General features: G+C 43.7%; 1 protein-coding gene across 1 annotated transcript in view; it reads left to right on the top strand.

The window, feature by feature from the left end:
- VPS41 (VPS41 subunit of HOPS complex) overlaps nt 1-12,828 on the top strand; it is a 127,007-nt gene that overhangs the window by 79,600 nt on the left and 34,579 nt on the right. The window contains exons 13-19 of the mRNA XM_081931029.1: nt 379-494; nt 2,764-2,820; nt 5,129-5,190; nt 6,310-6,391; nt 8,794-8,886; nt 10,480-10,607; nt 12,637-12,781. Coding sequence (XP_081787155.1) covers nt 379-494; nt 2,764-2,820; nt 5,129-5,190; nt 6,310-6,391; nt 8,794-8,886; nt 10,480-10,607; nt 12,637-12,781 — 683 coding nt within the window. The remainder of the gene's footprint in view (nt 1-378; nt 495-2,763; nt 2,821-5,128; nt 5,191-6,309; nt 6,392-8,793; nt 8,887-10,479; nt 10,608-12,636; nt 12,782-12,828) is intronic.

Genomic DNA, 12,828 nt, shown 5'->3' on the forward strand with positions numbered 1-12,828 from the left:
CTAAATGTTACAGTGTTTATCGTGGATGATTTCAGCAAGAGCCTTGGAATTGGTTGCATGGCAGTACTCTGAAACTGATCCGATGTATTCTTAGTTCTTCTAATGGACCAGTATATTTGTTCCTGATCTCTTAACCATTCCCTTAAGAGAGACCAGCGAGTGTTTGCAGAGGTCCATTGTCAATGAGTGCTTTCTGTTTGTTTCTTTTAGGGTTGTTGCTGGGTTTATTTTGGGTAATGCACATGGGTGAATTTAAGAAATACTGAGATGCAACATTAATTTACTCAAGCAAAAGGCATCCAGAACACCTGCTTTCAAAGAGGTCAAAGCTTTTACTAAGTGGTGAAATGGGTAAAATTGTTCCTGTGTCTCTTGCAGAATATTCAGAGGGTGAATCACTGTTTTATATCATCAGTCCAAGAGATGTTGTTGTGGCCAAAGAACGTGACCAGGATGACCATATTGAATGGCTCTTGGAAAAGAAGAAATATGAAGTAACTTTTGCACTTTTCTCTTTAAATTCTTGTCAGCGTCAATGAGTAGGCCTTGCTGAATGTCTTGTTTTCTGACTTCTTAAATATACAGTGGTGCCCCGCAAGACGAACGCCTCGCAAGACGAAAAACCCGCTAGACGAAAGGGTTTTCCGTTTTGGAGGCGCTTCGTAAAACGAATTCCCCTATGGGGTTGCTTCGCAAGACGGAAAAAATCTTGCATCCCCCCGTGGTTTTTTTTCGCTTTTTTCACCCTTTTCTTAAGCCGCTAAGCCGCTTATCAGCTGTTCCGCTGATAAGCCGCTTAACAGCTGATCGCTGGAAGCCGCTTGACAGCTGTAGCGCTAATCCGCTAAGCTGTCAATGGGCTTGCTTCGCAAGACGAAAAAACCGCTATACGAAGAGCCTCACGGAACGGATTAATTTCGTCTTGCGAGGCACCACTGTACTTCAAGTTTTTTACTGGATTTATTCCTGTGTTAATTAGAAAAAGCCAACAGGTTTAGGTGACAGGATGGTGCCTTATCCATCCACAGCTCATTGCTGTGCATTTGCCATAGTGTCGTAGGCTAGGAGTTTGTCCCATTGAATTCAGTAGGACGTATTTATAAGCAGACATGTATATGATTGCACCACAAGCAACATATGTGAGAACAGCATCTGTTTATTCCTGAATTGTACTATTTGTGTCCTCTTTATTTTTTTCTGCCCTTTAAAGTGTTCCCCCCTCCCTCTGTGGTGTTTCACAACAATTAGAATTAGCAGCGTTTCCTTAAAAATATATAGGTTGATTGCCTTAAAAGAAAGAAACTGTCCACCAGAGTGGAGTTATTTGGGAATTACTTTCACTTGCTTATCAGAACAGACCAATAGTCTGTTGTCCTAGAGAAATCCTCTATATACATGAGAGTGACCCCATTAAACCCAGTGGGACTTACTTCTAAATAGACCTGCATTGGATCAGGAGTTCTAATTTGAGAAAATTTGGTGGAAATTGAGGCAGGGTGATCTCTCTTCCAGTTTAGTTCATCCAGAACACTTTTGCTTCTGGCTCCACCCATCAGGCCCCAACAGGGAAAAAGATTGCATACCCTGGTCTAAGGCTTAACAGTTGTCCGAAAGTGCTGATGCAGTGGTTGCAAGCAGTCACAATGAAGTATGAAAATTAAAGTTAATTTCCTGATTTTGCATGCTTTATTTCAGTTTCTAATCCTCTTAAGTTTATTTGACTGCATAATACAGCACTTTTAGCTCAGGATTCCAGCTTGTGCATTAGGAGTTGTTGGGGCTCATCAAGCTATCTGTTAGGCTTTACATTTATCAAAGAAAAGGAACCTGAAAAATCTATGTGATAAACACTTTATGCAACATTTAAGTATTCAGTTGCCTTTAAGACTGGGTTCCTCAGGAAAACGTGGTAGTTTCTAACACAGGTTTTTGTTATGAAGTCTGTGAACTCTCTTATGCTGTGAATAACTACAGTACAAGTAAATAAAGGGATTGTGCTCGCTTCAGCAGCACATGTACTAAAAGTAAATAAAGGGATCAAGCACATGCTTCTGTTCCCGGTTTCTTATAGTCTCATTTGCGTTTCACTCTGAAAACGTTCAAGTGGGTTAATTCTTCCCAAGGCGTATATGCAGGTTGGTCCACGTTGAACGTCATTATGCAGGAAGCACTGTTTCATTGGATTGGAAAGGCTTTCAGGCATATTCCACAGAAAGCCCTTTGTTTAATAGTCAGGGAATAGCTTGTGTTGTAACCCACATTAAGCTTTCACTTTTCATTTTAGGTAGCAAGAAAGTAGCTCTATTTCTGCACACACGAGATGCCAGCTCGGTGGATAAGCCACAAATTAAACTTAATGAAAAATCATTCTCTTACCAGTGGTGGATTTATTCTTTGTCTTTTAGTTGAGCACTCAGAAAACAAATCAAGGTACTTTTTTTGACAGGTGTCTTTACAGCAGAGGCTTTTTTGCTGGAAAATGAACTCCTGTGATTGTACCTCATATGGTGCCATCCTCCCGAAATTTGATCTTGATGCACTAATGTGGAGTGAACCCAGATGGAACCCAAGATTTTCCCCCCTTTCTTTTTAACAATTGCTTTTGTTTGAGTATGAATTCAAAGCTGTTCATTCGACCATGACATTAAGCGTTCTAGTGCTTTCAAACATAAGGCACAAGAAACAAAGCCACACTTTTCCAGATTTCTCTACAGAAGTTTTGAATACTTGACTCGGGTGTCATCTCTGCTTGTGTTTATATAGGAGGCTTTGATGGCAGCTGAGATCAGTCAGAAGACCATGAAAAAACACAAGATTCAGGTAAGTCTGCAAACTGGATTTGAATTCTTTTAAGAAAAAGAAGGCACACAAAAGGCTCCTGACCTTTCAGAAATAAATTAATAGTTTCTCTCTGCGCTAAGCGAGGCCTAAGATTGCATGTATGGGTGTTTTGTGTCTAGTCTCCCCCTCCCCATTCCATTTGTAACATCTATTAGCACTTAACTTGCCCCCTGATGTCAAAGTGCCCCACGTTTCTCTTCCCCCTGGGATGTGGGGCTGTGGTAGAGAAATACCAGTATCAAGATGCAGATAAATTGCATATGTCACGGTGGGAGAGGGTGAATCTAGACACATTATTGCTGTTCGTCATAACACCTGGTTTGGCCCAAGAACAGATCATAGTCACTGCCCAATCAACCTATTTATCTTAGTGACACACTCAGCCAGTTTAATTTGCCACTCTAAACCTAAGGGCATCCCAAGCGGAGTTTGAGCCAAGGCTTGTAAGTTTTTAGCTATGGAGTGTATGACTCAGTCCCAGGGTCACAAAGAAGAACATGCTTTTAAGCCTATGCAAATGAAACGGAAACGGAAACTTCGCCACTTGGCCAATATGGTCTGTTCTGCGTGTGAAATTGCTGTATTTTTTGCTCTATAAGACGCACTTTCCCCCCTCCTAAAAAGTAAGGGGGAATGTGTGTGCGTTTTATGGAGCGAATGCAGACGGGAGGCTCTGCTCAACGCTCCCTTTAAAGAGCCGCGTGGAGCGTGTGTGCAGCTCTTGGAGGCTTTTCCCAGAGGAGGGAGCGTGGCTCTTGGGGGAGCCTTAGCCACTCACAGCCTCTCCCGGGCTCACCTTGCCCCGGAGAGGCTGCACGTGGCTAAGCAAGAAGCCAGGACAGCCAGCAGGATCACTGGGATTCAGATCCCCTCCCCCTTGTTTTCCTCTTCCAAAAAACTAGATGCGTCTTATGGTCTGGTGCGTCTTATAGCGCGAAAAATACGGTAGTTTCTAGGTCAGGATTTTGCTTTGAGCCTCGTACCTCTTTTACCTTTCCTCTGGGATTGAGAGAGAGAATGAGAGAGAGTTTTGGCTGCTGTTCGCCACCTTTTGCCTGCCTCAACTTCATGATCAGAGCTCTAGGCATTCAGGGTCCCATGCATTCCATATTCACAAGGCTACCGTAAAGTTAAATGTTTCTCAGACTTTCAGTGAAGCAAGTACTGGAGCAGAGATACTGTTGTTGTTCTTAAAAAAGAAACCCAGTTTGCACTACTTTTAACTACCTGGATGTTTGTTCTTGCCACCCACCCTTTTCCTGTGTAAATGTCTCATGCTGCAGAAATGTGAAGTACTGTAGTGTGTTAAGAGAAAAAACTTTTTTCTAAGCATGCTAGAAAGTTGCAAACCAGTAAAATGGAAAACGATACAGTATTGTAAACCGCCCTGTGGTCCTTGGATGAAGAGCGGTATAGAAATTTAATAAATAGTAATGATTGTCCAGAGGAGGAATAGTGGCATTTAGTCCAATATGATCAGATGTTGGACAGGGAATGCTCTCCAGATGTTGTGGTTTCCTCCAGACATTACTAGATTACATCGGCTTCTCCTGATTTAAGACGGTTCAGAAAGCAGAGTGGAATGTTATCTTAGTAACCAACAGCAAGGAACTTGTGGCCCTGCAGATGTCGTTGCGCCAACTTCCCTCATCCCTGATCATGGAGACTGGGGATCATGGCATGTGGAGCCCAATCACACCTGGGGGACCACAGTTTCCACATCCCTGTTATATAAGCATTCATGAACAATAACACTTCATGGTTTAGACCAGCCTTTCTCAACCTTGGGTCCCCACCATCCCTGACCACTGGTCCTGCTACCTGGGAATGATGGGAGTTGTAGTCCAGCAACTTTGTGAAAGGCTGGTGTGGACTGATCCTACACCTCTGCAAGTCTTTCTTTCTTTCTTTCTTTCTTTCTTTCTTTCTTTCTTTCTTTCTTTCTTTCTTTCTTCTGAGTCACTTTCCCAACATAGGAGAATTATTACCCAAGAGCTGGGAGGGACAGGAAGATAATAGAAACAAGACCAAGAAAAATATCATCTGATTTGTGCCTATATTTAAAACCTGTAAATTTAAAATTCTTTTAAATGCTCTTTATAGTAAGCCCTTTGATCATACACAAACAAGCATATTTGTTACCAAGGAATTAGAAACCCTGAAAAAATACATCCTGGTATTTGATCTAACAAGTCACTTGAATACAAATTCCAGACACTTGGCTGTGGAAGGATATGTGCAATTCTTAGATGTACTTTTAACTAATTGTATTTTATTTTCACCCCAGGATATAGGTTTAGCCTACATAAACCATCTGATGGAAATTGGAGAGTATGACCTGGCAGCACGGTAATATGTTTAGCTTGAATGCATTGGGGTACAATTGTGTGCACCTCTGTGATTGTGTACACTGTTTGTGTGTTCAAGCTGTACACATGGCTGGTAATATTATCTGGATTATTCTGAAACGTTACATGTTTGCTTACCCAGATGAATGTTGGCATGCTTTTGATGTAGGTGACAATGACTGAGGTTTAATGCACATAATCTCCTACGTAGGGGGGCTCCCAATTTTGTTTTGTTTTTGCTCTTTGGGCTCCCTCCTTGTGCTGAATAGTTCTGAGGTTAAGTTCCCAAGAATTGTTGGAGCTCCGTGTACCTTCAGCAGGCTGCAGGAGCCCTTGTGCATGTTGGGCTCTGGATTATGGTCACCGACTTTATGTTCTGAACAGTTACCTAAGTGTGCTGGTCCCGGGGGGAAGGTTACCGTTGGTGTAACCGGTCCTGGGTCACTAGCCTGGAAACAGTTCACAAGGAGCGGGGCGAGGTCCGAAGCAGGAAGCCGGGCGGGGACAGGAACACTGGAGGGTCAGGTCTGGGTCCGGGCAGGAACAGGTACTCAACAATGACGTTGCTCCCGCAACCTGGGACCGGGCTGACTGGCCTTTATCTTCTCTGAGGCCAGGGGCGGCCCCGGCCCCCAGGAGACCCGCCTCTCCTGGCCTTAAGGCGAGCACTCCTCCTGGGAGAAACCAGTTCCCTTCGCCTCTCTGCCCTGAGCCTCTGCAGTTCAGGAGAGGCTGAAGGGTTACTGGGCCCAGGGGGAGACTCACCTGTAGGCACTGAGTCCTCAACCACCTCTGGAGCCAGAGTGGATTCACCTGGTGCCTGCTCCTGAGGATCCGGCACAGGTGCAGGCGCTTCAGAATCAAGGCCCTGCCCCAGTTCAGCCGGCCCTGGAGGCGGGGACTCCTGTGCAGGCTGGGATTCCTCTGGTTCAGCCTCTGAATCGGATTCCCAGGCCATCACACTAAGCCAGAATTAGAAGCAATACAATAAAGGATCCCAAATAACTTGGAGGTTGCTACACAAATGGTGCTGCTGTGCATAGATGGAAGATGCTTTAGAAGCGGCAACCTGATTTATGAGCCTCTTCTCCCTTCTATATACCATCTTTTTCCACTTCAGAAAATGCCAGAAAATACTTGGCAAGAACACAGATCTCTGGGAATTTGAAGTGCACAGGTTTAAAGAAATTGGACAACTTAAGGTATGTAGAGTCATATATTTTCCGTGGAATTTCTTTGGCTGGTTACGTCAGTTCATAGAGGAACCTGCCAGGATTATATGCATGTGGCGAAGTGTGACTGAACGCACTTCTTCACCATGCGCATAAGCTAATGTCTGGCTAGTATGAGCATTATACCCTTTACAGCATTGGAATATAGGCTTTTCCACATTTATCCCCACCCGTGTTCCATGAAAGAACGTTCACATTCCTAGCACATGTGCCACATGTTATCTTGCCCACATGGGAGGTCTGTGAGTATCATGTATACAAAATCCCTTCCTAGGTGAGTGTGTGAACAGAGTTAAGAAATAGCATCATGTAACTTTTGATTCCAAAACATAACAGATTGGTATTCGTTGCCACACGGAAAGCTTGGCACGATATACTGCAAAACTGTTCCTGAAGTTTAAAATGCAGCAAGATGCACAGTTTTCCGGATCTTGTACAATATGTTATGTGTTAGTAGTAGTGACTAACAGCCAAACCGCACCCCCTCCCAGGTTGAAGTTTACCCCTTTTCCTTCCTCGCAGAGTTGTATTTGTTCACAAAAGCCCCTGCTTGGAAGATGAGAGCAGAGACGGTCTCTGTGACCTTGTGACTCACTTCTTTTGCGCATCCTTTGACTCATTAGCAACAGCACCAAGAAATAATTACGTTTCAGGCAAACAGATGGCTGTTCTGTTGTGCACTACAAAAGATAGGAGGGAGAGGGAAGAATTCTGCCACTTTCTGTGCCTTGCTAGCATAGCAAACCAAGTAATCTAATGGAGCATGTTTGTTAGCAAGCTTTTAAGTTAATAAATTGCCTGTGGCATACAGCTAAAGGACTGTCACTTCCAGAGCAGTAGAAAGCATTTATGCACATGCCTTTTAATAACATATACACATTTTCTTTCAGAGTTTTATGCTTTCCTATTCAAAGTCGATGAGCCAAAAGGGGCATATTATTAAGATCTCGCAGCAGGTGGCCCCTTGCTGCTTTTTCAGCTGTTAAATTCTGTTCAGGAGTGTGGAGGTGTTGCAACATTGCGGCTTGTCTTGTAGCATCTGCCTTCCTATGGAATTAAAGAGACAACAGCACTACTTGCGGGTTTTTAGAGGTTTGGTGTGTACTTTGCCACATTGGAAGATAACCTCTCAAGTCCGTTTGCCTCTATTTCACTTCAATAAGGGTCTTCAGAATGTGTATAGGTAAAATTGTGATGTGCTGCTTTCACCATCACCACTCCCTCCTGAATTTATTTCCTGCCTGGATGTGAATGTCTTGAGCAGATGTCTCCACTTATGCCATCCAGCAGACTGTAAAATTTAGAAAATATTCGCAGGCTTTCCAAAAAGCCTCTCTGTTAAATTACTGCCTTTCTAAACAGGTGGTTGTTTTCACCTTTCTGAAAGCAGATCACAGAAAGACAGAAGATGCTGTGCAATAAAGCTCCTCTCTTGTAAGCTGCAATGTTAACATCTGCTGCTCTTATCCCTCTTGCAGTGATTCTAATCTACCTTGAGCCACTATGGTTCCGTGGTGACGTAGTCAAGAAGTCCTAGGATCTGTCGTGTGCATCCAGCTTAATCACATAACAGGGTCCTCAAAATGCTGCTAACTTTTCTTTTTAACTTGGATCACTTAAAAGGCCCTGAAAAAAGGAGTTATATCTAGTTATGGACCCCTTCCATGCTGCTTTGGAAATGCATTCTGTGTCAGAATATAGTTGGGCTCAGTTTTGGACAAAAGATACTATTTGCTTTATATTACCCTCTTAAGCATCACTTTTTTCCTGTCCAAAATCCCTCCCCAGTAATAATAATAATAATAATTTATTATTTATACCCCGCCCATCTAGCTGGGCCTCCCCAGCCACTCTGGGCGGCTTCCATAAAAACCAAAAATACAGTAAAATCACACGTTAAAAACTTCCCTGAACAGGGCTGCCTTAAGATGTACAATGGCCCATTCATAGGCATGGAAGCAGGGAGTCATGTGCCCTATTCTAGGTTTGTTCTCTGGTATAATCACTTCCCTTACTAGAGATGAGCTCAGTTTCCTTAAGGAAGAAACCCAAAACGCCTTAGGACTTCAGTCAAGCCTACCCTCTTTTCCTCTCCCCCCCCCCATTTAAATGCAACCCCATTTTCCTGAATGTGTTAGGTGTTCTTTGGACCAATTGGGATCAATTTTATTGCACAGCTCTTTCAAAATTGCCACCGGTATAATTTTTCGCTACTTCTGTTGAGAACGCTCTCAGAATGTCTTGATGCTGGTAGCGTTTTACTGCATTCTAGTTTTCCATAGCAATTTGAGGAGTCACACACGCACTCACAAAATTTTTGTTCTCTCTCAAATGCAAGGCTTGAGCCTCTTTTGTTCCGTTTCCTCTCATAGGCGATTAGCCGCTATTTGCCAAGACGGGATTCGGTCTTGAAGCCTTTTATCTATGAAATGGTCCTGCATGAATTTCTGGAGAGCGACTATGAGGTACCACGTTATCTCCCTTGAATGCCATTGACAGGGAAGAGCAGCTAGCAGTGCAGTAGTGGAGCAGAGATTGGGGTGAGGCATAGCAGCTGTCACAAAGATACATGGCTGTCACACAACCAGCAGTGAGCGTCACCACTGTGAGCCAGGCAAGGATCTCCTAAGGACACAGCAGCCAGTATAATTTCATGTGGCCAGAAGCTGCCACTCTGCTTCCTGGTATAGCACAATGGTGCGGTTCACAGCTGCCGCTCTCGTTACATTCACCCAGAGTCCTTGATGCCGTCGCAGCTATGTATATCCTACGTAGAGTACCCTTAAAGCAGTGTAAGATCAGCGGGCTGCATTGAGCCAATGAAGAATTTCTCCCTTGAAAAACTGACAGCGACCCATCCCACATGACAGTGACCCATCCCACATAAGCAAGGAGAAAAACCTTTGCAGTCTGGATGCTGGCAAGAGCTTTTGCATGGTCCGTCCTTCCCACTTGCACTCTAAGGCAATATAAAAATGCAATGCAAGAAGGTTGTTTATTGGTTTATTCGTATGCAACCATGTAAAAATCCCAGAGCAGTTTATGTCATAAAACCTCGAAATGCGAAAGAATCCACTCAACATATTCAATTTGAAATCTGCACCAGTTTTCAGCAACCTCGTTCACTCCAGATATTGTTGGCCTACAACTCCCACCAGCCTTTGCTGGCTAGTGCTGATGGGAGTTGTAGGCCAACAGTGTGTGCAGGGAGGGCACCGCGTTGCCAAAGGCTGCCGTACGGTATTATCCGGTATACAGAAGAATACTGCAAAGCATAGGAGTGTTCAGGAAGCTGTTTGACTGCAGGCTGGAATAGGCAACAGTTTATATAAATTTGTTGAGTTATCTGTTTTACTAAATGAAAAAGGGCTGTGTTGCATTTGCGCCGCAAACAGCACAATAGTCTCCAAAGTACTTGCAGGTTAACTTCAGCAGTGATAAGTGAAAACAGAGGGAACTGTAAAATGAGCAAATAAATGCATGAATAATCAATGACCTGCTCTTCCATGGTCTTGGGAGTGTATTATCTTATAACTATTCTGGGAGAATTGAAACAAGCAGAATATTACTTTCTTCCTCTGCTCAATTATTCTAAAGTGTGACAATTTAGTTCCACTTCGTTATTCATAATAGTAAAGGTAACATCTCCATACTCTTTGGATTCTATATTTGAAAAATGTCAAATGTCTCAGTAATTTAAGCACCCCAGAATAGAGGGGGTGGGGAATGGAAAACACTTTCGTTTGTTCAATAGCAGGCTCTCCCTTATATATTTCTGCACATAAATCACCTTGGGTCAATACAGCCAAACACTTACTAAAGGTAACTTACCAGAGGGTGAAGGGAACCACTTTGTGATCCAGATAGATAGATATCGCCCAACTTGTGTGGTGAACAAAGTTTTATAGCACTTCAGCACTTGAAATCCTGGGAAACGGAGTGGTATGGCTATTATCACCACTTGGGAAGACCTTCAACTTTTTAGGCAATGGCTTTGCTTTTTTTAAAGTTTCATGCACCGGTTGATGAATGATGAATGATTTTTCCCCCATTTCAAGGGTTTTGCAACATTAATTAAGGAGTGGCCTGGGAACCTTTATAACAACGCAATCATTGTCCAAGCAGTGGTGGACCATCTGAAGAAAGATCCACAGAACAGGACTTTGCTGAAAACTCTTGCAGAGTTGTAAGTCTATAATGCATTTGAACTGCTGTCCTGAGAGATTGTTTCACTTTCTGTTCTTTAAAGAACTGAGCATGTTTAACTACAGTTCCCTTCCTGGGATTGCCAGGGTTTTACACATTTATCTCTACAGAGAATTAGTTTATGCTTCTCCCACCCCTTATTTCACAGTGGCTGGGCAGGTTTGCATCCTTTTCTGTGTGTGTGTGTGTGTGTGTGTGTGTGTGTGGAGATTTCACCCCTCCCATATCCAAGAATCTGCTGATGTTCTCTGCTGATTCTCCAGAGAGGAGGGGGCGGTTTCTGCTCTCTACTTATTCCGCTCCAGCCTCACATCAAAGTGTCAGTGAGAGTGTCACAGAGAGAGAGACTGAGTGTTAGAGAGAGATCGTGTGTATAGATAAGGTTGCTGCTAAGAGCAGCTGCAGACACTCAGTGCAGTTCAGCATTTTTCGTTTAGACCTCATTTAGCTCTGTATATAGTTTTGTCTTATAATAGTTGTAGATAGAATAAAGAAGATATTCTACAGAGCTGCTCTCCGAGTCGTTAATGCTCTGCTATACTCTGCTGTGCAACGACTGTCTTCTTGTAGAAGTGAATCCGGTGCTCACAACTCTAAGCTGTGTGTCCACAGCACTTTGACCTGTTCCTGTGCAGAAGGTGGTCTCTGGAAGTACTAACCAGCTCGCCTAGCCCAGCTAGGGCTGAAATGGATGAGTCCAGTTGGTGGCACTGGCTCAAAGGCGATGCTGACAGAGTGTGTGTGTGTGTGTGTGTGTAATCTGTTGCACTAGGGAAAGCAGAACAGACTGTGTCATAAGCCTTTTTAAAAATTGAAATTAGCCTTGGAGTTTATTACTCAAGGGGTGTTTTGCAAGGTACGGGAGGGACAGAGTCTCAGTCTGGGGCACCCAGAAATCAGAACCTTCAGCACCTTCCTTCCTGTGTCGCTGGTGTTCTGCACCCCTTGCAAACGAGGGTAGGTGCTGCCATATGGGGCACCCCATTGGCATGAACACTGGCATGTATACTGCCAATCAGCTCATACCAGAACCCATGAAGCCCTAACATTCATGCCAGCTCTTTGCTGAGCACCTTGTCATTGGCAGAACCTGCCTCATCCATCCTTCCTTCCTTGCCAACCTTCTTCACAACCTAAGCACCACTCTCTCTGAGATCGCATCCTCGGCCATTTGCATCTTCGCCTGTTTTCAATGGAGCTGGACACTGAGCGATGGGAGCAGTGGTTTTACAAAAGGAAGCGTGGTTTCATTCTCTCCCCTTTCTGAGTATCTCTGCCAGTCCTCTGGCCAAGTGCAGTCACTTGACAGTCGCCTCTCACGTAGGCCTGGCTCACACATTTTGGTAAGCCAAACTGTGGCTTAGTGGGACCACATGAACATTTGGGCTCCCAGAGAGACGCTTGTGGCCATTTTGCTCTACCCCAGCCTTTTTCATTCCCATACTTTACTGAGTTAAGCCAAGGTTTGACTCTGCGTGTCATCCCAACCCAGTCTTGTAGCTAAGTTTTCTCCTTGCTGACCATGAGCTGCAGCCCAGATTTATTTGCATGGTTCCAGGAAGCCATAGTTTGGTTTACCGTCTTGTATGAACCAGGTCATCGTATTCCCACTGCACCCCCACCCAAAAGAAAGCCTTTATAAGGATGTCGAGGTGAAAGGAAATACACCCCTACAAATATCCCTGTGTTGAAGTGCAATTCTTCACCGTTTGTGTGAAGCTTGTGGCAACCTCTGAAATGTTTCTTAATGAGAAGATGGGCCCTGGGTTATGGGTCATTGGTGTCCAGTACACAAGAACAATGAAGAAGCGAGAATTGCATCCAATTACTTTTCTAATACATATATATATATAAGGAAGAAAAGTATTTTCCATTATTCTAAATGATGGCCCAATGTTTAAGCAATTTGTGTCGAGCTTTTAGCAAAACTGTGATTTCCGTGCTGGTGGATGACTTTTTCAAAAGGACCACATCTAGGTCTATTCATAACGTATGATCCTCTTTTTCAGGTACACCTATGACCAACGCTACGGAAAGGCCCTTGAAATTTATCTCACACTGAGACATAAAGATGTTTTCCAGCTGATCCACAAACACAATCTTTTCAGCTCCATCAGGGACAAAATTGTTCTGCTAATGGAGTTTGATTCAGAGGTATGATGGCTTTAAAGTGGTGGGGTTTTTTTATATACTTTTGGCTG

Source organism: Podarcis melisellensis, assembly GCF_964234715.1.
Source record: "Podarcis melisellensis genome assembly, chromosome: 12".
Classification (NCBI taxonomy): Eukaryota; Metazoa; Chordata; class Lepidosauria; order Squamata; family Lacertidae; genus Podarcis; species Podarcis melisellensis.